The 27,531-nt window shown below is 40.9% G+C and overlaps 1 protein-coding gene and 1 long non-coding RNA gene across 12 annotated transcripts in view; one reads left to right on the top strand and one right to left on the bottom strand.

The window, feature by feature from the left end:
- The window catches only part of ESRRG (estrogen related receptor gamma), a 382,004-nt gene that overhangs the window by 143,143 nt on the left and 211,330 nt on the right, over positions 1-27,531 (bottom strand). Inside the window, exon 1 of one of the 10 annotated variants that reach the window (XM_085219229.1) lies at positions 10,290-10,543. The exons of the other annotated variants lie outside the window; for them this stretch is intronic. Coding sequence (XP_085075355.1) covers positions 10,290-10,528 — 239 coding nt within the window. The 5' untranslated portion in view covers positions 10,529-10,543. Of the gene's footprint in view, positions 1-10,289; positions 10,544-27,531 lie in introns of those variants that run through there. 10 annotated transcript variants of the gene reach the window in all.
- Positions 10,639-13,663, top strand: LOC104909574 (uncharacterized). Of its 2 annotated transcripts, XR_014881947.1 has the most exons (5): positions 10,639-10,727; positions 10,872-10,981; positions 11,073-11,173; positions 11,463-11,651; positions 12,509-13,663. It is a non-coding gene; the product is annotated as an uncharacterized LOC104909574 (long non-coding RNA). The 2 variants fall into 2 exon arrangements; XR_014881946.1 differs by having other exon boundaries at positions 11,463-13,663.

Raw genomic sequence — 27,531 nt, 5'->3', positions numbered from 1 at the left:
AAAGAAAAGCCCTGCCCCAGTCATCCATCAAGTGTACGCTTAAGCCACTATTCCCTAGAAATATAATATATGCTAAAAATACAGAGAAAGACATAGCAAGCTTTCAGGAATTGAAGTGCTTTGGCAGTTAGATTTTAATATTGCCAGGAACTGTTTTTTTGTTTGTTTGTTTTGTTTTTGCCATATTATCAAAGTGACTGAAAAGCTGGGATTCCACATTTCAGGAGTGGCAGCAGCTCGCACATGGCCTGATATCAGTGGTCAGTGCATGTTGTTGACTCCAGAGCTTGGCGATCATCCTCCACAAGGGGAAATAAACAAGTAAGTCACAATTGGCATTCCCTGCCAGCCTCACTACCTGCTGCCTTCAAGCACTGTTTCCTACTATGGCCTCAACAGAAAGGAAAAAAAAAAAAAAAAAAAAAAAGTTAAGACTACTTTATTTTGATTGTAGTGCTTTCCTCAGGCAGGAATTTTTATTTCAGTTTGAATCTTTAAACCATTACATTTTCAGTGATGCATTTTTATATTTACAGTTGACATCTTCATAGAAGAATGAAACCTTTGAGCAACAACTCTAAAGCATGAAGGTTGCCTGCAGTAAGTACTTAAATTATTTTACACCCAAATGGAGCCAGTTGTTTTTAGCTAAAATTTAATAAACCTTAAATCAATGACCTTTCTTAAACTGAAAGCCTGCACTTGAGAAAACTAACTTCCCCAAGAAACAGATCTCGGTGAGTAAATGCCAAACAAAGGGCTATTTAAATCTGAATATTTTTTGTTTATAGCTTTTAAATATTCAGTTCCTAAATTCCTGACTGCTGCCTAATGTATAGAACACTGGTGCCTTGGTTTAATCACACACCATTGATTGCAGAGTGTCACGGTGATCTCATTGACAGTAATCAATAATAATCCAAAATCAATCAAATCTGCTCTTGCACTACCATTCATCAAATTTGTATATCCCAAAATTAATTGTAGGCACGTGAAAGATAAAAGAACTAGACGGGAAAAAGAAGGTACAGAAATTACAGAAATAAAAATCAGTAAACTTCTAGCAGATAAAAGCACATGCGAGCATGCTTCACGCCTGCTGGAGTAAGTTAATGATGAATCATACCTTGCCTTCCCAGGAAAGATTCCAAGATGTATTATTTTTCAAACATGAGAATACAAGGCAACTGAAGGCAGAGGACATATTAGCAAATGATCAAGCATTATTCTATGAAGAGCCACGTTATGGGCTACATTTCAAATGTGTTGTCAGTACATTACAAAAAGCACAGTTACATTGCACTACGAAGAGCTGCCCACTGCAAGTTAGCCACTGCACTTAACAGAGCAAGAGAGGATAAAATTACTGAATTTCTGTACCAAAAGCATGAATACATGCAGCCACTTATCAAAAGAGCTGTTATTGTTGCCGAGGACTCCTCTCTCAACATATTCACCCGTAATTTTGTCAAGGTAATAAATCCTTCCATTCATTACAGCACACTCAAAAGCACACTGCTATTTAATTTAAATGGAAAAAAGGCCCAAAGTGTCTAAAACATTTACTTTTGCTAATGTAAAAGTGCTGGCATTTTACTTCATTCCCGATAAGCTGGTGCCAGTGGACGTGATTATTCTTTTCTTATTCAAAGCGTATCAGTAGTTCGAAAGCACTCTCAATCTTATCAGGCATATGAACAGCACAGTTACTGAAAACAGTTTGTACGGCTCCTCTCTCTTTCTGCCAGGCTATCAGATAAACCCAACTAACTAACTGTATTTACACACAACCAAACATAAGTTGTGTCTTCAATATAATGCAGCCTGTTTCTGGCATGCTACAGGTTTTTTGCTTGACATTAGTTGTAACAAGAACACTAGCTACAGCAAAAACACAGCTGCTTTACAGCACATAATGCAAATGGGATTTGGGAGGGAAAAATAAAAATAAAAAATTGTGAAGCAAGAATGATCATTTCCAACTCCATATTTCCCAGGTACTTCCTTGGTGTTATTTGGAAAAAAAAAAAAAAAAAAAAACATGGAAAGAGTGGGGCTCTAACACATTCAAGACATGCTTGACCTAAGAGCAAGGAAGTAATTTCTCTTTTTTTTTTTTGTCTATTTTATTTTTCTGTCCTCTGGGAGCTGCTGCAAGGAGTGAAAAGAAGAAAGGAAGAAAGAGAAAAGAATTACAATGTCTGAAGGCAATTTAAACACATTTACTATTTTCATCCAGACCAAGACTGCAATTTCTCATGATCCAACCTTTGTCTGGCATTAAAACTGAAATAAAAAGACCCACCATAAAAACACCAGCACCACCCTTCCAAATCGGCCTGTCAGCACTTCTCCTTTTCACTCAGTGGCTCTGGTGAAGACTTCTCAGTGCTAACTACTCAGCTATGTTCAAAGCTCTCTGACATGCCAAGGGATGCTTCTTACTACACATCCACTGGAAACGCATGCAGAATTCATCTCAGAGCAAGAGACCCAGCGCAGCACTCGAGGAGTTAAATTAACCTGCCTTTGCGCGAGGCGCTTTCAGATAGCTAAATGAAAACTTCGGGAGCGCCGGGAGAAATGCTGAATTTCAGCTCCTGATTAATTACAGTGTTCATTAGGAGCTGATGCTACACCCCCCCTCCCCCCCCGCGCACACACACTGACAGCCCCTTGCTGCACACCTCTGCTGGGGTGGCGAAGGGCAGGCACGTGCCACCACCTGAGCCCGTCTCCTGCTTGTGCCTGGAGTCCAGGCGCGGCGTGAGCCATCCGCGAGATTTGTAGGAGAACAATGAGCTGAATTAAGCCAAGTGTGCAGGGCCGGGTAATTCAGCCGATTGTTGTTTCTCCATCTGTGACACCACGGCCTCATGATTGATGGGACAGGTGCCATTCGTGCTAATGCAAGCCACTGGCGGTAGCTGCTCAGCTCTTTAAATATCAGCCAGCACCAACTGGGCCCAAGCAGCTCCCGCCAGAACAATGATGGGGTGCCCGGGTGCTGTGCTCAGATACCGGGGATTCGATTCTCACCCCTTTATGCCCATGGAAATAACTGGTTAAAGACACGGCATTTTGTGCCACTGCACAACACCTCATCTGTCCCATCACATTCACGGCTGCTGCGAGGACACTGCCAAGGAATTCTGACATGGCTGGAAAGGCAAACAGGATTTAGGAAAGGGAATCTTGGATTCACAGAGCACTGAGCTACCACAGTGAAAGAAATCCACCTTTTGCTATAAGAATTTTACAATTCTCTGAAGATACTTTGCCGGCCATCCACATTCATTTGCTTTCAGAAACACGTCCATTATTTGTTTTTTAGATGGCATCTAAGTGTTATTTTTACCAGATGCTCTTTTTTTAAAGAAGGATAAAATAACTGTAATAAACAACACTTCCCCTCCCACCACAGACTTCATGAAATGTATTCTTCTGAAAACTATTTTAGCATTAATACTTGTCAAGTGAGCATATCACAATCTATTTAAGAAAGAAAACACTGACTGTAAAACACTAAAGGACATCAGCGTTTGCCCTCCAAGAAGACAGGAACCAAATCCTACAGCCAATTAGAAGAAAAAAATTAACATAGCAGATAAAGAATACATAAAAATTGCATTTGCAATATTTGAAGAATTGTACAAGTTGGCAGTAACCGCTACACTCTTAAGTACATACAAGAATACCATTTCATCATTTTGTTACCCATTGTTCCTTACTAGATATACCCATCTTGCATTTCCTTTAAAATAATCAGATGTGAGGTTCTAAAAATATTTTTGGAAGAAATACCTTTTTAAGCTACCCTAGGAATGAGGGAACAGAGCAGAAGAGGAATATTGTGCATCAGGATGGACTAAATAGAACAATCCATCTCCTCCTCTGCCCACCTGCCCGGCACCTCCATCCATTTCTGGAGGAATTTCAGAAATGCTCGGAACAAGCCAGCACTACATTTTAGATGTTCTCATTACACCTACCAGTGTCTCTATATATGCAGGCTCTTAAGGGGGTTAAGAGAAGATTTTTAACCTCTAGCTGACTTCTGTCTTTTGGGGAGAAAGCCCATTTAAAAATAATAATAATAATAATAATAATAATAGTATCTTTACTTAAAAAAAAAAATGATAATAATCACAAAAGAAACCTAAACTTCTGTTTGTTTGGGTTTTTCTGAGGCCACTCAAAACGAGCTACAGGAACTCCACATCTTCTCATTCTAACTTGCCAGAGCCATCAATCTCTGATCACACCTATTAGAATCTCTCTACAGCCAACACTACATTTTGCGACAGCTTGACCAGTTGTTTAAGGAGAGGGTGTGTGATGGAGCAAAGCTAAATCGACACATCTGTGATACTTCTGACACCCCTCAGCATGGCTAATATTAATTTGTTTTCTTTGGCTAGGTAAGTGCTGCCAAAACACATTACATATGGTATGTAGTTCCAATCAAAACGATGAAAAGGAGAAGTGCAGGGTTGTTTTTTTTTTTTTTGTTTTTTTTTTTCCCCCCACTTAGAGCAGCATGAAAAGATACAGAAGAGTAAGAGACATCCCTGCTAACTAACAAGCCACTTTGTCTCAAAGTTTGCTTGCAGAACAGAGCCCTTTAGCAGAGTCTGTCCCCCCATGCAAGGCCTGCAGCACAAATCTGCAAAGATATTTTACTCAGGGAAGGGAATATAATTTCCAAGACACGATAAGAGGATGTATTTAGACTATTCTCACCTGCATATAAATAATGCGTCGTATTTCAGTAGGTTATCATATGAATAAATTGCCCAATTCTGAACAAGGACACTGTAAATGGTTTGATTAGACTGAGATAAAGGACCCCCTGTTTAAATGCACCCCTGATATAACAACATACTGCAGGGTATGGAGAGCTTTTACCAGTTTCATGCGCAGCGTTGCATGTTAGTATCATGAAAGACACGAGATTTACATTTCCAATACTATTTTCTCTTTCACCTTGTGTGTTACTTTGATCCAAATAGAAAAAAAAAATCCCCCCAAAGTTCATACAAACTCAGAATGGAGACTCACAACCAGAATTAAATTCAGCGATACACAAACAGCATAAGCTTGCCTTGTCTTCTATAAAAGTATCTGTATCACTCGTTTCACTAGGATATTAACAGCTGAGTTTTTCTTAGCAATACTGGGAAACTGAAAGACAAAAAGGAATTCTATTTCCAATTTAAAGTAGGAAATGGTGCTCAGATTAAAAAAGCTATGCTGCCTAAACTGGGAAGATAAATTTGTAATGAGACAAAATACCTCTTTAATATAAACCTGCGGTATTAAGGAACAGCCAGGAGAAAAGCCTTTCTCTGAAAGAAATACAAATTAATTGAAAAACATTACAAACATTGTGTAAACAAGCCCAAGAGAATTAAAGCTTCTGTAATATAACAAATACATAAACTGTTTTACAGGATGTCTATGTCAAAAGGCCTGCTATATCCATCCAAAATCACACTCCAAAGTGCAAAGGCAAAGCAGAATTCTTTAAAAATAATGAAGTACTACTATTTGAAATAGCAATTTGTAATTCAGTTTAATATTTTTCTTTAACATTTCAAAAAAAATTTACTTTTGGATAAGCAAATTGTAACAAAAAAAAAAAAAAGGGAGGGAAGGGGAGATATAAGATTTAATAAGTAGTAACTGTCATTAAAATTGAAAGTGTATTTTACATTTTTGTCTGAGGACAATGTGATACATATTAACAACCATACATGGGAAGCTTTTCCACCCCTCCAAAAAATAATCATATCCATGAGGTAAAAACATAACCGTGTGTCCAAGGAAACATGGAGCTGAAAAAACAGTTCTCTGATGGAGAGAGAGCCAAAAGTTATAGGAATGTGAATAAATATTGGTCACATACATAACTTCAAAGAGGATTTTTTTTTCCCAACTAAAAACACAATTTATTTCATAGCAAAACTGTGAGTACAAATACATGAAATACTAGATTACATGGAGAATCTGGTAGAAAATCAGGTGCAAACTCTTTATCTGCGATGTTCTTTTATCTGACTGGCTCACTTCTCACAGACAAGAAAAAAATAACAAAAAAGTAGCAATTTTTGACAAGCAGATACATAGAGAAGTTGAGACAGCTCTGCATGCATACATTAACTGGATACGCGTCTGTGTGGATATACACAATAATACATGTACATTGCACACACTGCAATAAGGAATATGCTGTTTACCTGGGTACATAGCTATACATGTATTCGAACCAAAATCCGCCGTGCACAGACAGAGGATTTCCGCATAAATAAGAGGTGAATATACATGTAACAAAAATGCAGCTATACGTACTTCTACAGCCATGACTGTGTGCACACATGATTACCTGAGTCAAGCCTAAAAGTAAAAGAAGGAACATAAAATGTGAAAGAACACGTAATAAGTGGAATGTCAAAGCTGCAGAGACTGTTGGTGTCATCCCTGCGCTATCAAACATACATATGAGTATGATTGGAGACAGAGAGGCTAAATATTTCACTGTCAGAGCATGTCGAGAAACGCAATTCATTTCTCTCTCATGTGCTTTAGGACAATGACAATTTAATACAAGGCCAGTGGATGTAAAAGAGATAAAAACTGAACAAACTGGCCCAGCATAATCACAGATTTCCTCTAGAGAGCCTGGCAGCATGAGGCTCATATGCACTTGTAATGGATCAACATTTTATTGTTTCTCCCCTCAATGAATTTGCTATGAAGGAGGATTCGGAGCAAAGCTTATCTTATAGGCAGAGGTTACTTTAAGCTTCAATGGGAGAAAGAGATCTTCCCAGTATTTTTCCTATTTATTCTATGCACTTCACTCACACTAAGCAAAAAATAATTGAGATACTTCTTGGAAGGTTCAATTAAGTGTCTCCATTCCAACTTACACTTCCAAAGGGGTGCAAGTAACCTCCCTGCAGGTCAAGGGTCAGTCCTTTAGAGATATTCCATAAATGAATAATTGCATTGCTTATGAATAATCCAGATTTTTGTTTGTTTGTATTTTTATATTGCCATTTCCCTCCGTAACATAAGAAATAGCGGTATGGACTGACAGATCTGCGAGTACAGACATATCACACTTTTTAGCTACTCTAAGCAAAGTAGGTTTCAAGTATTGTTAAATATTATCATAGACAAGTTACCTTCCGTATTTGATGAATAGCACCATGTATTTGAAATTAATTGCAAAAGTGGGGTTGGCTAATGAGGCAGCCCTTATCTTTTCTCAGCAGTGCAAGCACAAGTATTTTTCTGCTGGCTCAATATTTTCTAAATGCCCAAAGTGCTATTAACTAAGTTGAAATCTGATTAAAATAGGAACGTTGAAATATTCACAATAGCTAAGGCAGCTCCAAAATAATAATAAAAATATTAATATTTTTTTTAAAAAGCTGGAAAAATTCTTGTCTCTTTTCTTATCATTAAGTATGTGTTTTGAAGAGTAATAATTAAATAAATTGCTCCCTACAGATTCTCCCAGTTGTTGTGCTTCCCATTAGCGTCTCTGAAAACAGTTTGTTAAGACAATAGTTATTCTGTATTATAGAACTGCGGGGATGGTGGCCTCGTACCCGGCCTCTATTTAGAGTGAAATTTGTATGAGATGGTGAAGCTTAAGGACTGTGAGGAAAAGAACAGCATGCCTTAGGAGAAAAAAAAAAAAAAAAAAGGAAAAAAAAAAAAGGTACAGAAAAAAATGATCAGCTATTCAAGAGAATTAATGGATATCCACAAGGGCTTTGCTAATAACATGGGTTAATTACTGCTGCAACGCACCAGGCTCAGTAAATAAAAGAGCACAACTATAAACACACTGAAATGAGCAACCAGCACTAAAAGAGGGGCAAGCCCCAGCAAATGCGAAGCTGTCAGGCGGGCATTTCAGCACAATCCCCTTCTACTTTGCACAGGATTTAAAAACTTGCCGGCAGTCCATCAAAACCGAAAAGCCAAAGAGCTGTAACCGGAACCAGAAGCGGCAGAATGGCACGGGGCCTGCTGGCTGCCCACAGGCAGGAGCTGCTCGCTCGCCCACACTGGGGCTGCCTGCACCCAGCTGCCTGGCTGCGCTCCGCACCAAGGCCCAAGCACCTCCAACTTCAGGGCTTTATGTCTTAATCACAACTTGATCTGCTCGCTCGGAGAGAAATGCACCAGGTTCAAGATCTGCACTGCCCAGAGGGACTGTGGAGTGGAAGCAAGCGCCGCTTCCCACTTCGTAGTAAGAATTCTTCACCCTTGCTCCCTTTTTAAAATGAAAGGTACTTCTCAGATAAATTGTCCGGGAATGAGAAGCTAAGCCAAAGTACCCAAAAGAGCAGCCAAACTGATATCAACTCTTACATTTCATACACGCAGTCGTACACACACACACAGACTAATATTTACATGCTAACACCCGTGAGTGTACACACAGCCATTCCACAGACTGTTCCCACACAAAACACAGACACGGACCACTATCACGTACAGGTATTTACTACACAAGCTTCCTACCTCCACTTGTGTTATTTTTGTTGTTGTTTTTGTTGTTTTTTTTTGTTGTTGTTTTTTAAGTGCTACATCCGCTCTGCATAGCCTTCATTTCTTCTCGCCTGTGCATTCTACCTGCTGCTGGACAAAACAAAAATCTCTGCTCGCTATGAGCTGGGTGTGTTTGACATCTGAACACCGGCGCACAGAGAAGTGCTGAGGTTCCACCTAACACCGTGAGCCACAAAGGGCAATGTACACAGTGCACGGAAGCTCTCTGGAGTTACAAATCTCCTCCGTTTCCTATGTTTGGCATACAGAGATAGCATTTAAATTTATTAAGCTGGTCCATGCTTCCCCCCCACACCATTTTTTGGAGTGTTTCAATTGCCTTCTCTTCTCCCAGCAGCTGTGACAACTGTTAAAACAGTCAGTAAAATTAAGTCTGCTCTATAATCCTTCAGTCAACGTTACATTTTAATCAGAGGGTGAAGGAGATTTCAGGTTCCAAACGCACAGATTCATTTACAATGATTAAACTGACACATATGTCAAAACGAGCAGATACATTTATCGCGTCCGTTAGCTTATTAACTATTAGTAATTATTAGTGTTATTGTTATTGCTGAAAAAGCAGAAAGCCAGGGCTGCAGCTGGCTGGGAGTTACGGCATTCTTCAGCATGCTGCCTTGAAATCAAAGCATACCTAGTGATGGTCAGGCAGATGTCTGCCCGCTCCCAGAGCGTTCTGGCAATTTTTAGCTCCAAACCTCTCTGCCCTCACCCATGCAAGAGAGCCACAGGAACTACTGTATTTATTTTCCTTACGCCCCTCACTCACGAGTGCACGTGACGATATGGAAGTCGATATAAGTCAATTCACAATCACTACGAATATGAATAACGTGCAAAACTCCGGGGCTTAGGGCTTATTAGTGGGGACGGAAGGAGGAACGCGCTGAGCGGCGCTGCTCTGCGCCCACCGCTCGCGGAGGCACCGGGAGGCCGTTCCGATGACTTTTAATTGAGCCAAAGAGGAGGAAGAAAAAAAAAAAACGAAAAAAAAAACCCAAAAACACAACAACCCAACGAGTTGGAATCTTGCACCGGAGCCAAAAGGACATGTGCCCCGATTTCATTTCAATGCATCTCCTCTAAGAAGCTTATCTGAACTAATCATTCAAATTAGCTGTAAGAAGGTAAATTCAAGAAAGCTCCTTTGGGGTGGGGAAAAAAAGCTCTACAAAAAGAAAAAAAAAAAAAAAAGAAAGAAAGAAAGAAAGAAAAGAAGAAAAAAAAAAAAGCCTTTTGGTCTTTTTGTGCATTCATTCCGAAGAGCTCTGCCCGGCTTAATAAGAGCTGCGGGCACCGCGCCGTGACGTTACCGAAGCTGTCTCCGGAGCACCCGCGGAGCGCGGACCCTCCGCCGCTCCCCCGCGCGCCCCGGGCTACCCCGCTCCCCCCTCGCTCTCCTCCAGCACTACGACGGGAGGCGGCTCGGCCCCGCGGCCCCACGCGCAGCGTCCCGCTGACAGCCCCCGCGGCGCGCTCCCGGCTAACCCGGCAAGTTGCCGAGCCGGCCGCGGGCAGCCCCGAAGCGCGGGTCGGGCCGGGCCGGGACGGGCGCAGCGGCTCCTCGCAACTCCTTCCCTCCGCCCTCCCGCCAGCCCCGCGCGCACCTGTCGGGCTGCGGGCGGCCACCGCCGCGCGGCGCCCCGCAACGGCCGCGGCGCCGTGAGGAGGCGGTGGGGGCGGGGAGCGGTACCTACTCTTCCTCGTAGTGCAGGGAGAGCGGCTCCGGCAGGCAAAGTTCTACCGAATCCATGTGCGCCCGGCGACCATTCTTCGCGCGCGCGCGCCCGCGGGAAGGCAAAGTTTCCGTGGCCCGGCGCCGCGCGCTTGGCACGAGGGCTCGGCGGGCGGCGCGGCGGCGGCAGGCGCGGCCAGCGGGGACCAAAAGCTCGCCCGCGCGCCTAATCAAGGACTTAAAGCCCCGCTCCGGGCTCATGAATATGAAGCGGCGCTTTACATATGCGGTCCCCCCGGGCCGGGGGCGCGGCGGATTGGTGGGGCGTCGGCCAATCGGGAGGCGGCGGGGCGGCGCGCGGGCCGCGCGGCAGGTAGAGGGGTGGGGCGGGGGGAGCGGCCTGAGGCGGCGGCCGCTGGGGCAGCGCCCGCAGACATGTCGGCGGCCCCGGGCCGGAGAGGTACGGAGCCGAGGCGAGGGGGGGAGGAAGCAGCGGGTACGGGGGCAGCCCAACTTTTTGAGCGGCTGGGAGAAGGCTGGGAGCGGGTCTGCGTATTAATATTCTATATCTGTTGATCTAAATTGATATACGTGTTTATGAAAGTGGAGAAAGCAACTCATTCCGCACACGTTAAGGGAGGGCTCACCTGGCAAAAGCGGCGCTCAGCTCCATTTCTGACCTGCGCGGCCGCATCGGGCAGCGCGCACAGACAGGTACGTGCGTTCTCTTGCAGCTCAGCACAACGCCTCGTGTTTAACGTGCACCCACGTGCAAATATTTAGGTGCTGACGTGTAAATATTTAGCTTTAGCTAACAGAAAGAAGAGCTCCAGAGCCGATCAATTTCTTCCACAGCTGCGCGGGGAGCGGCGAGGGGACTGCCTCAGCCTGCTTCATTTTAACAAGGTAAGACTACACTGTAGCAGTTCGGCACTGCTATACCTCGGGGTGCAGGCAGACCTTGAAAGCGTTCCCTACGCGCTGGATTTCTGTCTAGCCCATTCTGCCCGATGGGAAGGGCAGCGAACAGAGCCCTGCTGCGTGCCCGCAGAGCGCCCAGCCCCGCCGCTGCAAAGCGCTGCTGGGAGCCAGCCTGCCTCGGCAGTAAGGAAGGGGCCCTCGCCCAACCTGCTCCAAGCAAATAACCGTGCTCAACTTGGAAACGTACGGATAAATGTTATTTTTCTTTTCTCAGCTCAACCGCTTAGAAAAACCTTTTATTTACGACTGCAGCCCTACGCGATGCAAACCGAAGTCTTTGAGATCAAAACATTCTGGTGCGCGCCCTCAGAAAGCATTAATACCATTCACCAATGGGAACAAAAATGCCCTCTCACAGCATTTCACCAAATGAACGTGGTTGCAGAAGCCAAGTCCGAAATACGTAAGTTCAACAGATGTGTTTGTACATGCTCACAGCAGAGAGATGCCGGCTTTCTGTGCCTAACCTTATGTAAAGGCTGGGCCTGTGGTATCAATGCATGCAAGCTTAGGAATCGGAGCCTGCATAACAAAACTGCAGCTCTGACTACTGTATAAAAGCAGGTAGTAAAAGCTTAATTACCAGTAGCATTTTGCTGTCTATATTGTTAAATGTGAACTCTATAATTAAGATGTAAATTCACGTGTGAGCAGTGAATTACAGAGCTCTGAAATGTAGAGGAAAATCCAACCATGCTGTAGAAACATCAGGCTTAAATAAATAAATAAATAAAAATGAAAATCAGTTTTTATTAAATTTTAGAATGAGGCATTTAATCATTTCACAGTATTAGTATGCTCTCTGAGGAACAATTGGATAAATGTGGGTTTTGGAATCAAATCAAAACTTAAATAAGACATGTTTATTCTACGTATCGGCACCTCTGTAGTATACAAACCAAAATACAGTTCCTATAAATTGATTTTCATGTGCCCCTTGGCAAACTATGAAAATAGAATTGTACTGTTTCTAGTGTCTCTGAGTGTCCATTTATAGATTTATATTCGAAAATGCTATTTTTCAATTTTATGCTAAAATACTTCCAAATCATTTCATGCATATCTGTTTTCTAACTTTAAGTGACCTATACCCAGTCTGTAAGATAGGTCATTTCATCAAATCATTTCTACATATTAAGTTCTCTAGAATATATCCTCCTTCATAAGACAGCTGATCCATTTTGAAATGTACCAAAACACAGGTCAGCTTTAATTTCTACTTTTGTTCATTATTTCTTAAGATGATGCTTTTATATTCAGATGCTGAAACGTGATGTCTCTTTACTTCTGCCATGGAAACCCTCCACTGAATACTGAAAGTATTCCCATAGATTCTGCCACCTTGTTGACTTGTTCCACCTATACCATACACCATCAGATATGTTTTCTCCTCTCTCTCCATTTGCCATCGCTATGTTTCTCTCACCCATCTCTCATCCAAGCAAGTGTCTCTCTTCCCTGCCAGTGCTGCTGCTCAGGCAACCAGAAATACAGTGCTATAGTTTGCACGCTGATAAACAAAGCAGTTGGCTTCTTCCCTGGGACTGAAAATGCTACCTCCATCAGACCAGGTCCTGGAATTCCAATTGTGTTCCTGAACTTGGAACACAATTTATCCATCAGTTTAGAAAAAGAAGATAAGAAATATTACTGCAGGCAAATAAGCTGGGTGTAAGCATAGCTTCACTTTCCCAAGCTTTTCTTTAGAAACAAATAAAATAGTTCTAGGAAAAAAAGAGAGAAAAAAAAAAAAAAAAGCTCATACAATTTAATTAAATTTTATCAGGGGATGTAGAATAAGAGCATGCATGGAAATGCCCATCTGCACTAACTTATCAAAACGAACAGTGTAAAATCTTACCACAAGGAGTCTATACAAAACAGTGGTAATGGAATCAGAGAGGGGAAGGGAAAAAACATCCTGGATGTGTGCACCAGTCAAGGAGCATTACTGATCAGCCTCTATGTTTCCATCTCTGTGCGCCTATGTAATTTGTCTTACGTATATTCCATGTTTAAGTATCTTCACATTTATATACTACAGACATTTCTAACCACATTCTTACAACACAACTAGCTCAAGGCAACTGAAGAAGTATAATTCAGTGGCACATCACAGAAACTGCACAGTGAATTGTGTCAAATGTGTATTTACCAAGAGGCAAAGCTCAAGTCAACTGGCAAGGAGCAAGAATGTAAAATACATTTTATTAGCTGCAGAGAATTAATTTGAAAACAAGTACATCGTTTACTTAGCATAACATGGTGGGAGTTGGACTCTATGATCTCCAGAGATTCCTTCTCACCCTACAATTCTGTGATTGTGCAAAATTTTGCCATACACTATGGTATCTTGTTCAAAGCATAGCTGGAGAATATCAATAAGTTTGAAATAAATATTGAGTAATCATCAAATATGTGGTTATCTCGTTATTCAAAATCCTAAGTAAAGAAATACAACTCAAATATTCTGTGCTCTGGAGCAATGGCAGAACAAAATTGTCACTGTCCACTGGTCTTACAACACTTTGGCCTTGTGTGTGTAAGGCTGGAAGGCACTTGGTACATCCCTGGGTGTGCTGCTCACAAATGAAAAAAACCTAATGCTACAGAAGATCAAAATCCCACTCACCTGTTTGTATGTGGTTGGACAAACTGCAGCAGGCTATTCCTTTAAAGCTACCTACTTCAGTCTGTATTTAGGACTAATTAACTACTTGTTTTGGTCTTAGGTAGAAAAAGCATGAGTAATACTATCCCAGAGTGCTCTTTAAAACTTTTCCGCAGTTCATTCACAAATATACAGAGCAAGGCATGTAGATTTTGCTCTCTCTATTCCAGTATATAAGAGTCTGTGTGAAGTAATACAGCAATTGCCTTTCTATGTTACTAAACTGCTTTTGGTTCCTCTGGTCTCAAAAAAAGAGATCTCGATATTTTCTCCTCATTTGATTTTCAAGGGCATGGGTATTTAAATGACTGCCTTCACTGGTACGGAATAGAAACAGAATAGAAAACAGTTCACACCGCTGTAAATGAAAATTATTCTCTTGACAAAGCATCTTTTCCAAAGCCTCTGACAAAACGAAAGGGAAAAAAAATAGAAAAAGGAAGCTGCACATGCTTGTCACCTACCAAAAAACAATGACTCCCTAAAGATAATTCTGGTACACACTTCAATATGGATATCTCACTATTACCCCGAGCTCGTTTTTTAGTGTAAGTTTCTTCAGAGAAGCTGAAGTGCATTACTGTCTCAGACAGCCAAGGATAAGATGACTGAGGGAATTCAGTTGCTCTGTTTAATTAATACAGGATTATTTCACTTTCATTTTGTGGAGCTAATAATATGACTGGTGGAATGTCAGTAAAAATTAAATCATAAACTAGTGCAGTACCGAAGGGAAAACTTACTTTAGTTATGGATTATTCCCAGCAGAAATCTCGAAAATCTTATACATATTTACACTGATAAAATACCACATGTACTTCATGGGATACTGCGAGTTCTCTACAATCCTTATAGCATGTATTTACAGAGCAAGAGTTAACATTTTGAGATTATACATTAATAAATGAGTTGCAGTTATATTGTTTCTTGAATGTTAAGCACCACATACTAAGCGGAGGAACACGTTCAAGGTCAATGTCCTATTTTAGACCTTTTCAGCAGCTGTGATATTATGATAATCGTACTTAAAATATTCCTATAGAAAGAGTAAATTAGTCCTTTTCACTAGAAGGATTATTATGATAAATAACAAATCTGAAAGTGGACAAATTCAGATCTCTTATTTTTCAACGTGATAACCTGCCGTCCCTTCCTGTGATGGCTTATCTATTGAGAAATAAAATAATTCCACATGCTTCTCATAGGTGAGAAGGCCTCACCTATGTAAAAATATCTCTCTTGAAGTACTTTTCCTTTCTGTTAGAACCAAAACACTCCAATTGGCATCCCATCCTATTGCCCGTACTGCAGCGAAATGTAATATCCCATAAAACCAGAAGGGAAAGAGGAAAACGCATCAGCAGCTATTCCTAAGCAAGATTAGGAGTTTAACTCCATCTAACTGAGGATGTGTCCCTCAGTGGGTCTTTTCCCCATCCAGCCTCCCTCCTGACTGGAAGTTCAAGGTGCTGAACATAGAAAAGAAGATGACAGAGTGTAAGTATTTCCCCAGTGAAAACCCCAATAGTCTTTACTAAGAGCTGACATGAATTGCTTGTTACACCGGCCCCAGGATATCACAGCTTGAAGCGAGAGCACACATACACAGAGCCACCAACCATTCTCAAACCTTCTGCACTGTGTATTTGTGCCTGTGCATCCAGAGGATGCTCCTGTGACATCTGACTTGGAGCCTGTACACCTGCTGTACAAAATGCATTCTCCAGCTTGCCTTTTTTTTTTCCACCTGACTGTTCCAGCCCATCTTCCATCACTCTTCTTTCTTTCTTTTTCTCTCCCTACTCTCCATCCACTCCCTTCTCTCTGGCATTTTTATTATTAATGTTAGTGCTATTATTACTGTCCAAGCATAAGCTGATCCACAGGGGACCCTGTGTAATTTAACCCCTCAAGCACTAAATTCCTTCACATGTGCCAAAGACACAGGTTTGTTGTTGCCTCCAGCAATATCCCAGGAAGACGAGTGATGGCGGTGTCATATCATCACACAGCGACTTAATCTATTGCGACACCCAGGGAACAGGTAACTGAAGAGATTTACAGAACATGCTCTCTGACTGAATACAAAATGTTATCCCCTTTCCCAACAAACTCACGTCACATGCAACAAAGTGAAACATCTTGCCCTCCTATGGCTCATCGTTTTCATGACTGCTTTATCCAATCCCACCACCCTATGAGTAACCCCACTGTACATCTTCTAGCTATACAACAACTTTTTTCACGTTTTTGTTCTCTCTCCTTTGTTCTTCTTAGGTTCTCTGATTAACAAACAGCCGGATCATGTTGAACTGCCACGTAGCATAGCTTCAGAAATCTTTTATCCATACACTAGATGACTGGAACCATCACTTACATCAGGGTTATCTTTTTGTGCTCTCTTTATGTTGCCTGACATCTAATGTATGCTTTTTAAAACAACAGATTAAAGGCGTTCCACTTTTTAAAGGTGCAAGGAATGCTACATTACGTGCAGTTTAGTTACAATAACCATTGACAAGCAGGACGGCATCTACATCAAGTACTGAGAATCAAAAATCTAATCTGCTTGTCCATCATGAGCTTTCCACATGGGTGTCCCATTTTGTAATCCACAAACATTAAAAAAACTCAGTGTAATATAGAAGTGTATGGCTTTTCTCCAGGATCAAGGTGAGATCCTTTATGTTCTAACATTTCACTGATCTGGGAAACAAGAATTTGCTGCAGAATTAATCCTGAACTGCATTAGACAAATGAGAATAATGAAAATGTCTTCAACTAACTCAGAATAACCTTACTGTGCTGGTAAGTCAGAGCTTTCACCATGGGAAATTATCATTTCTGAAATAGCTAGAAGGAACTGGTAACAAAGGCTGAGTTCACCTGCTCAAGAGTAAACAAAATATCCCCCCATAAGGTGCTAGCTACTTGTATCTCTAGACACCTCCAATCTAATGCAAGTGGGGGCTTTGGTACTGAAGGCGACTGAAACCTATCCCAGTGGAAATATCTAATTTTTCCTTCTGTAAACACAGCTTCTTATGAAGTCATGTATCAGCTGACTGACTCCTTAACATATTAAGCTTTGCATAGAGGCACATTCAGGCTCCATGTCAAATGATTTCTCGGATGCAGAAATATTTGTATAAACCAAGTACGGGAAGGGGTTAAGCACGTCTTGTGCTTTTCCCCCATCATGAATATGAAGAGATGACTTAAATGTTTGCATGGCCATACAGCTCCCAGATGGGGCTGTAGCTCCTATAGAAAGGGGGAATTCGCCACCAATTGCTCTTTTCCCAGGTCCTACAGCTCCATCCAACTGAACATCAAAGCACTGATTTTTAGTACAATACATCAGAATCACTAATTAAAAAATGTGTTTGTTGTGATTATTACATTTAATATATATATTTTCACTGTACTAATACAATTGAGACAATATAATCCTAATGTCACCCTTCTGCAGCTGAAGCCTTCTCTTATCACCTAAGTTTCTTTCCTAGAGCAGTCTCATTCCTATTGACCAGTCAGTTAGTCCTATTCAATTACTCAATCTCCAATCAATAGATTTAGTTGTGCGTAATGGTTAAGGTGTAAACATTACGCACACACTCATCCAGCTAACTTCATGTGCCTGCAGATTTGGGTTTACATTCTAAACTCCTCAGTGAGAAAAATGCAGAAATAAGCTTTTCCTATTAGCTTTTTTTTTTTCTATCTCCAGTTCTGCCCCTATTTCAGGTGTTATATTTCTAGAAATTAACCCATTTATGAGAGAAATTTCTGTCTTTTACAGATAAAAAGGAAAAGTGAAAATTATAATCATTTAAATGTGCTGAATAAAGCAGTAAGACTGCTGTATGACGTTCAAGCAGATCCAGTCAGTATTTTCCTGCAGAACTACGTACTCAAGGTGTGAATTGATCCAGAAAGTACAGCCTTTAGATTTACTGCGCCTCTGACACTTCTATCACAAAGCATTTGGCTCAATTACTGTAGCGGCATGTGTGCGTGACTATACCTATACATATACGCAGACAAACATATTGTATCCTAGGCTCGTGGTTATCTACGCATATTTATCCTTACTCTAAAAAGTATGTAGTAAAAGGGAAGTTAAACCAATGTACATATGCAGGTGAATGGCTCCATCTTTCATTTTGTTCAAAGCTTCTTTATTAATGTTGTCTCCCCCAAAGCTCACAGTTCTGTGCGAGAGAACTGATCTGCAGGCACACCAAGTTACAGGATGTCACGCTCCTCGTGGTGTCTCCTTTGGGAGCTGGGCTGTACAGCCCTTTCTCAGCCGAATGCTTCACCACCGCATCCCCCCTCCCTTAATAAAACACTGCAGAACAGCTTCCTGACTACTTGCTTCAAGAGACTACATCCATTTTTGTGCATCTCGAAAACAGATCTGATACAGTGCTGTAACACAATATCTCTGCTGACCAGATAACCCAGAAGAATACAGTTACAATTTATCTGAACAGAGTTCAAATAATACTTGCCAGTGAAACACCAGTTCCTCGGGAACTCCCTGGCTGTTACCTGCCTTGAACCAGTGCAGAGCTGTGTTCAAAACAGCTGAAGTTTGTACACATGAGAATGGTGGCACAGAGCTGCTACAATAAGAAAATCTAAAGCACTTTCTGCCTGCAACTATCACCCACGTGGCCTTTATGAGAGAGGTGAGAATTTCTTGACTACCGGGAGGGTAACAAAGGCTTAAAAAAAGCAGAAAGGCTTGTAGAAATAAAATATACAGAAAAGGGAAAGTTGCAATACAGTTATCCTACTGACCTTTTCACTCCAACTTCAGATTATCTGCTCCTGGGGTATTAACATAAACTGTTCCAGCCTTATTAAAGGCCGTATCTGTATTCTTTAGTGCTGTTTGCATTCGGTACGCATATTTTCAGAACGCTAACGGGCTTTGTTCAATAATGAACTTGGCAGCAGAGCAGGAATCGGTTCTCTTTCAATGTTACTTTCTAAATAAATTATCTAAACCTGATTGAGTTAGATCCGTGGATCATGCTTTGGAAGATGCAACTCAGAGTTTCTGAATAAAGTGAAGCACTTAAGCAAATCAGACTGTTATTCTTCATCCACTGAGAAGCCTGAGATTTAAGATGAAAGAGCAGGGCTGCCTTTCTCTCTCCTATGTTGTGAGGTTCCTTCATTTTCCCTGTTTCCCCAGTAGATTTACTTGTAAATCTGGCGACAGCCACATCTGAAGTCCTGAGCTCTGACTTCTGACCTCGGTTATGTTAGCCCTTCCCTGCAGAAGAACTACCCCTTGGATCACTGACTTGCTATTATTCTATGGTTAATAGACCTGACCTGTGCAATATTTTTTATCTGGCTACAGTCCTATCTCTAAATTCTCTATTTTGAATGAATACCGATTTTGTGACATGAAGTCTGCTATATAATGAAATGCAAACAATGAAAGGGCTAAATCAGTTTACAACAAATCTATTTGTCAAACAGTGTGGAGATGCTCCCAATTTAGTCCAGGCGGTTCGTGCGGCTCTTGATAAGAGAGTTAAAACCGAGCCGTTTCGCTGCATGAAAATAAAAGCATCGGCAAAAGAGAAGCATTTTCTTTTGGAGAATCTTCCCTGTAACCTGTAGCTAACGATAAAAAAATAAAATAAAATAAAGCCCCCCGGATTCTGCAGGAATTTTCTCACAGCCGGGAGCACTGTTACAGTAGGTAACAGCAAACGCATCCCCAGCGCAGTCCCCTTATGTCACATTTGCATTTCTATTCAGCTACATCGCCTGACAATGAAGCAAATGGGTCTGCCTTATCTGTACAATTCTGGACAACAGAGATTTCTGAGCCATACAAAGGAACGAGCTTAACATTCAGCACTCAACACTTCCCCGCGCACCCCCTCCCAGGCCCTGGGGGGAATGCAGGCACATAAACACCTGTCCACACCAAAAACTGGAGCTGTCACACGCTGCCGGAAAAGGAAGCGGTTAAAATCAGAAATAAATAAATAAGAACCCATCGAGGCTTTTGAGACGCTCGCCCTGCCGCAAAGAGGGAAGCAGCCCCAAGCAGCCAGATATTAGGGCTTTATTTGGAGCGCACCAGCAAAGTGAAGGAGTGTCCCTGGAATGTGAAAGTAGATGATATCTAAGCGAGCAGTTGTTACCCCTGCTGTCCTTGTTAGGCTAGCATTTAATAGACAAATGAAAGCTGGAGATCTTTTTATCAGGAAAATTTCATATCACCCTACTTTTCATTAGGAAACCTTTAGCAGCTAACCAGGCTAACTCCAGCCATTTCATCTGTGTGAGGAAATTTCAGGCTAATTCCTTCAAAATTAATATTGTCTCATCTGCAACTTACAAGTGACACAAAAACTGCACAAGCTGAAGCCTCCAGATCAAACTTGTGTTATGACAAGACTTAAGCCAGTTATAATACAGGTTAGGGCTTTAAGCAGCAGAGAAAAAAAAAAAAATGACAATGACACCATTCTGTAGACACTCGCACATTATAAAGGCTGGCTTTCTGCAACCTACTGTAGGCAACCTGCTTTAGCTGGGGGTTGGACTTGCTGATCTCTAGAGGTCCCTTCTAAGCTCTACAATTCTGTGATTCTGTGTTATATCTGTACATACTGTGTCTGATGTCTTGGACCTCTCCTACCAGTTCTCCGTGTAACAAAATCCACTTTGTGTGCACAATGCGGAGTTCAAGAAACACCATGTTGGAGGGAACCATTTACACGTTTATTTTCATGTGCAGAAAGAATTTAGGGCAACAAACACACAGAGCAGTAAGGGAGGATGTCTTTCTTTTTGTCCTGTATCATATATCCTAAAGCACAATATACATTTTGCATAGCATACTGAATTTTACATTGCTAGCTTATACTTTAATTGTCCTGAACTTCCAGGTAAGGTTATTCTTTGCTGTTGAACAAATGCTGAATTTCTCCCCAGAGGTGGTTGCAACGAGTACTGATTCTCTATCTTTTCCTCACTCACACAGTTTTGAAGATTTACAGGCACGAATATCATCATGTTAACATAAAATGATATTATTATTGCCAAAAACAAGACAGTTAGCACGGAGGCAGTGAGGAATGCAGAATGCTTGCTTAGATTCAAAGGCAGCGCAAAGCTCCTAGAGCAGTCAGTTGTTTTTAATTCTACCACTGATGGCCCAAAAGCTGCTGCCTGCTGCACGATTTGAAGCGAGAGATTAGGGCATGTTCTGCCTCCTTGAGAGCAAGTGAGAGACCAGCCAACTTTTATTACCCTTAGCACTGAAAATGGCTTTATTGCTGAGGATGAATGAAACTACCAATTGCCCTGGTATCATACCTCCTAAAGCACTACAGATCCTTCAAATGCTGTCAAGGTGACAGATCGCTTTTATCCTCGACTGTGCAAGCACATGGCTAGAGCAAACTTCATGGAAGGCGTGTGTACATGGTACAGTGCAGAACAAATATTTAGTCCTTAAATTTGCTGTGATAAAAAGGGAACCTACAATAAAATTAAATAATTGATACTAACCTATCAGCATTTAAAAACATTTTCTAAACTATTGTTAGAAATGAGATAGCACATACTACTACGCTGCTGTAACTACTTGTGTCTGTTAATTTATCAAAAAATAACTATTACAGATGGAAGAGAGATAACTGGATAATTATGAAGAAAAGTAACCATGGGAAACATTTTCCATAGATTGATTCAAGGTCTGCTTGAACCTCAAGTCAGGTCATCTAAAAGGCTTACGCAGCTACCCAAGAGAAAGCAGCTTCTTTCTTCTGCCCTGCGAGGATGGAAGTTGCAGACCACATTTTGCTGATTGCATTACCATATCTTGAAGATACAAGAAGGCTTCTACACACCTGCCCCTTCTGGAACAGAGCAAGCAACAGAGCTGACCCAGAAGAATTAGATGAGAAATTCAACTAATTAATGAGCCCTGCAGGCGGAATATCATTTCTTCTGCTCTTTGGGGCATATGCAAGGTCAGGTTTCTTTTTCAGCATCGGGTCAGATTCACTCATCTGTCAACATACACAGGATTTTTAAGAAGACTAGTGGCCACACATTTACCTTACCATTAGGTCATAAAATTAAATTGTCCCCACTATCCAGCCAAACAATGTAGTGTGTTTTGCCCACAGAAAGGGAAAAATTCTTTAGGCCAATTCAGCTTTATCAGAGTTCTTTAACATTACTTCGCTTCTCTGTGGACAGCAGTTTGAAATAATGAAAGCAACATTTTCCATTTATGAAAATATTCTGGAATGCAACTAAAAACGTCTTGGAATGCATCTCAGTTCCCTCATCGTGCTCTGCTGTCTTTCCTATGTTTGCTTTTCTGAGCATCACATGGCACAATTTTCTTCCATCTGCCAGGGAAGTTTCCCAAGAAGTAAACCAACTTCAAGATATGAGTAATCTGAATAGAAAATACATTCAGATAGAATTCAGAATGATTATCATCTCACCTCATCTGTTTCTTGAGCAGTATGTGCACTGTTACTATCCAATGGCCTTGCTGCTAATAAACTTGTCCCACCTCCCATCTGCTCCTCTTGCTGGCCTCCTGCCACTTCAGCCTCAGTCCTTTCCTGTCTTCAAGATGTCATTCAACTTCACTTGCTCTCCTACCCATTTGTTTCTCTTTCCAAGTGAGATCAAGCATATATCTTTCTGTGTCTCTCTCTCCAGCCTTTAGCTTCTGCTCCATCTTTTTAGTAAGTGTCTATGTTTCTGCTCCATTTATCATAGTTGGCAGTATACGCTATGCAGGTGTCAAGGAAACCAAGAGAGAGTTCACTATTCATGATGCTGCCTCTTCAGCCTTCTTGTGGCTTGCCACTGAGTGTCAGGTCCTTAACATTAAGCTATATGTTGAGAAGAATGTCTATCAGTTAAAGACAAATTACTTTAAGCCAATACAAGGACGCATAAAGAAGTAAGGCTGCTTTAAAATTAGCCTTTTTCAGTCTCATTCTAACCAGTTTCTGTATCATTTTTCCTTGTACCTCTTCATTACCTGAGCTGGTATGTCCTCACTGGCTGAAGATAAGCATGCACACCATTGCACAATGTTGGACGTCCCACTTACATGCAGACCTCAGTAAATGTGAATTCCTAATGCTCAACTTCATTAAGTGCTTTCGTGTCATTTCAGACTTGTGTTTCACTAAATGTAATCCTGCTCAGAAAGCTCACTGTGCTCAAATAGGAGAGGAGCTACAACCAAATCCAAAATGCCCCGCTGCCTTCCTACAGACTGAAAAAGAAAGTTGCCATCCCCTGCATGGGCTGGGCCTGGGAAGGAGTCTCAGCATCGCCTGAAGCCCAAGCGCAATCAAGACCCATTGTTTTTAAATTCAACACTCAATTCCGCAAACATACAAGCCGCATTCATATCCTGGAAAACTGGTTTAATTCACTGTCGCACCCAGAGATAAACTTCCCCATAGGTACAATACTTAAACACAATAAAGGCAATTGAAAGCAGCTGCAGCATTACATTCTCAATTGCAGCTATTGCTCTAGAATCGTAAACAGAAAGCGTTGTGATGTTTGTTGTTGGGTTGTTTTGTGTTTGTTTTTTCTTCTTTTTACATCTCTGAAGATAATCTTTCAAATGGCATTTTGAATAATGTGAAATGTCCCTTCACTGTTAACAGCAGAATAGCTGGACTAATATCATCATCATCAGAGCCTAGCTTAGCAAAGACATACACTGACTAGAATTCCCAAAAAGCACATACAAAAAGGGTTTTCAGGCCATGCAGGGTTTTCAGGCCATGCTCCTTAGGGATGTGGTGAATTTAGGGGGAGAATCAACCGGAGAAGCACCTGGGGATTATTGTAGATTCTGGATCACCACCGTCAGAATTTGTCTTAGGGCAAGTCGGACAAGCAAGTATTCAGTTTCTATCCTAGCTAAGTATAAGCTAATACACATCTTACACATTTTTTTTTCTTACCCATACCATACATTTATTAAAACAAGCCTGCCAAATGGCTTTGTGATTGGCAAAGCTCTATCCTATAACTTTTTGCATCTTGTTCCATGTTATTTCTGTGGAAGTGCAAAAGACTATTCACAAATATAACTGAAACTAAGGATCTATCATAAAAAAAATCACTTTATCACCTTGCAAAACTTCTCGGGAAAGTAAAGTTTCCTATTTCTCCAACACAGTTAATGCTATGCAAATGCAATCTGAAATTTAAATATGAACATTTAGACAAATCTTTTCCTGGAATCTTCCCTTTTTGCTAGAAGGTAATAAGACATATTTTAACCCTCCGAGCAACAATATGTCTCCATATTATTCAGCAAACACTACACAAAAACTTCACTTAAGGTGCAGAATATATGGTAGCTTCCCATACTGTAACATATTTTCTGTCACAATTGCACTACCTGGTAAGAATCTAGCTACTGAGAAACATCAGCACAGAGTGGGTCAAGGTTAAGGCTGCAAAGCAACATTGGTGCAGAATGGCAACGCGTTGGGAACAGGTGACACGACCCAAAGGGCAGCATGTGCGGCATGCTACGACACACAGCAAGACAATGACCTGTCCAATGGTCTCTACTCTTATTTTATTTCTCAACCTTCAGCTAACTGTGGGAAGTTCAGTCTGCCCCTTTACAGGTGTGCTCGTTCTGTGCTGGCCCACACTGTGTCTGGCACTATCACGAAGAACAAATAAATGCAAGCACAGAAGTCTGGCAGATCCAACTGCATGGAGGTAACAAGTATTTCCCTTGTCGCACACCCTCCCTTTAACAAAGACTAACCGGTGTCTGTGGCAAAATGTTCTTCAGGAACCGGTGCCATCACACACAATGGGGCAGATCCACACCCCATTGACCACAACTACATATTTGTTTGTGTTGTCTCTCTGGTTCGACAAGTCTGTGTGATGGCACTTGTCAAAGCTGCTTCGACTAAGCCGTTCTGCATTTGTCTGGCTGGATTTGGACTTCCCGGATCCCTGACTGAATACAAAGTGATTTGAAAAAGCAGTGTTTGGCAACAAGCACAGTGGGGAGTGCAATGTGTGTTGGTATACAAGAGCACAATGTGTTCTTCATAACATCACTGGGGGAGCGTGCTGCAGGAATCTCCGCACTGTTGAGATCAAAATGGTCTCCTTTGTTGTCAGCTGTTTAATAGCAGCTGTTTAATGTAATTCCAAATGATCTGCATGAATGAAGTTGTCATTCTTGCAGTTCACTTTAATGTAGTTTAGGAAAAATAAAATAAAATAATGTCCCACAGCTTAGCTGGATTATTTTTCTGTTGTTCTTCAGAAAAGTTGCACTCTTCGACTAGCCTAGCAAATAATAAGCGTGTGATTTCCAGAAATAAAACATGTATTTCAGAGAGGGAGGAAAAAAAATAAGGCGAAGAATCAAATATTCCAACTTCTTTCCTTATGGATACTTTAGAATGGGTGATTAAAAATATCTTCAGTCCTTAAAAATTACACATAAAGAAATTAACTTGTCAGCAAATAGGTGAGCAAAAGGAGTATCTATTTCTATATGCACTTCTATACATTTTTCCCCGAAGTGGATTATTTGATTTTTTTCCAAGTTGTAGCAGAATACAGTGAAAAACAAAAACAAATCATTTTGATTAAGTAGTTTAACATGTAGAAATGTGCTTCTACAATAGGTTTGTTTTTTGTTAAAAGTCTGTTTGATATCAAGAGTGATAATAAGGACTATCATCTGCAAGAATATTTACAGTTCTCTGATGAACAATAGAGGGCACTAATGCTTCTAATCTGGGAAACGCATCACGCACCAGACAGAAAAAATAGCGGTGGTACTCATAACACACAAACCACATCATCTATGCTAAATACGTAGATAGTATAGAGAGGATTTCTGTCTCTCAGAAAAGTTCTCTTTGTCCTTTAAACTTCTTTTTTTTTTTTCTTTCTTTTTTTTTTTTTTTCCTGCAGAAACTGGGATGTGATAATAACACACTAATACTTGTGGCCTTTCAAAGTGTTATTTTCTTTTGTTCAATGAACAAAGCATAAGTAACTTTTCCTCATACAAATCCCCCTTCTGTGTACGTTCTCATCACATTCCTGCCTGTTTACCTACAGTTCTGTGCAATAGTTCAAGGTAAAACAAGTCCCCTGACAAATGCAGAGCCAAAAGATGCTTAACCTGTGTGTTACATGTGTTCCCAGAGAGCTCATGTAGAAATATCAGCTACAATCTTCAGCAAGAGATAGATAGTGGGGTTCCATTTGGAAGTTACAAGGCCTCACTGAGGGGATGCTACACCACTGAAACACCTTAAGCAACATAACTTTGCTCAGGTGCAGCTGGTGAGAGCGCTCCTTTCCCAAGGCACGGGCACAGCAAGAATTTGGGAAAGCCTCTTACACCTTCAGCAACTTCTATCAAAGTTAAACAGTTTAAAGACACCGAATATCTAACAGAAAACAATCCAGCCTTTTTCACTGCTTTAATCTCAAGAAAAGAAAACCAGAAAACCTGCTTAGAATTGCTAGCAACTGAGCACCATCTACCTTTTAAAATGATTTACCAGTCTTTCTCACTACTATTCCAACAAAAGGATTTAATTCTCAGCCTTGGAGATTGAGACTTTGGCAAGAGAAACTCAAACATCTAAGAACAACTATGGACTGCTGCTAACCTTGTAAAAAATAGGTAAAAGCACTTGGATTAATTCAGACCAGCTCCCTTCTGGAGAATCTTAAACACTAGCATTCTCGTGTGGCAATTTCAGTTTATACTTTAAATGAAAAATGAAATGAACTACATGTACCCTGCAAAATCTTCATGAATTGTAGGGCTTAATTTCTGACTCCTCAATTCCAGAAGTGATGCACTAGCATCAGACACCAAAGTCTAATAGTTCTTAGATATTAAAACCTCGTTTACATCAAATGATACAGCTTTAAAGCAATATGAATAACTATGCTCAAATCTGAAAGCTAGATTCAAGTTTCGTCTACTACATAATCAAGATACATACAATTAGATAAAATAATTTAAATTTCTGTCCTGAGTCAACGTAAGATATAAGGAGTTTCTATCTTCCAATCAGGAACTTTTAGAGATTTTTTGGCCAAGATAGTAGATGCAAGCACTTCTTGACCATAACAGAAAGGCCAAAAGCAAGCACACTTTTTATCCAGTCCTCATTAAGAGAGTTCTGACATAAAAAGATTATTCCACAAATTTAAATATTTATTTATTTAATGCTTTTTAAAATATGACCTAGAGGCAAGCATTCTGCCTTTAGTATCTTCTTTTTCTATGCCATTCAACTGGCTGATCTTTGCTTATTTCTCTGTTCTTCTCAAGAATTCATAAAAGGCATTGCAAACAAAAAGGTAAAGTACAAGCCATGACACAAGGGATTATCATTTCAATCTGGGATATGATAATAATTAAATGCTATCATACTCATGACCATCAGTGGTATATCATTGACTATCTTGAGAGACAAGTAACTGGCAGTCACAAACATTATCTATGATGCTGCAAAACACAAAAGGAAGCATATTCTATCCATGGAGATAGAGACCAATT

The sequence above is a fragment of the Meleagris gallopavo genome, chromosome 2 (genome assembly GCF_905368555.1).
Source record: "Meleagris gallopavo chromosome 2, MGAL_WU_HG_1.1, whole genome shotgun sequence".
Taxonomy (NCBI): Eukaryota; Metazoa; Chordata; class Aves; order Galliformes; family Phasianidae; genus Meleagris; species Meleagris gallopavo.
Note: the sequence above shows the minus strand (reverse complement) of the source record. Positions and strands in the feature narration are given on the sequence as shown.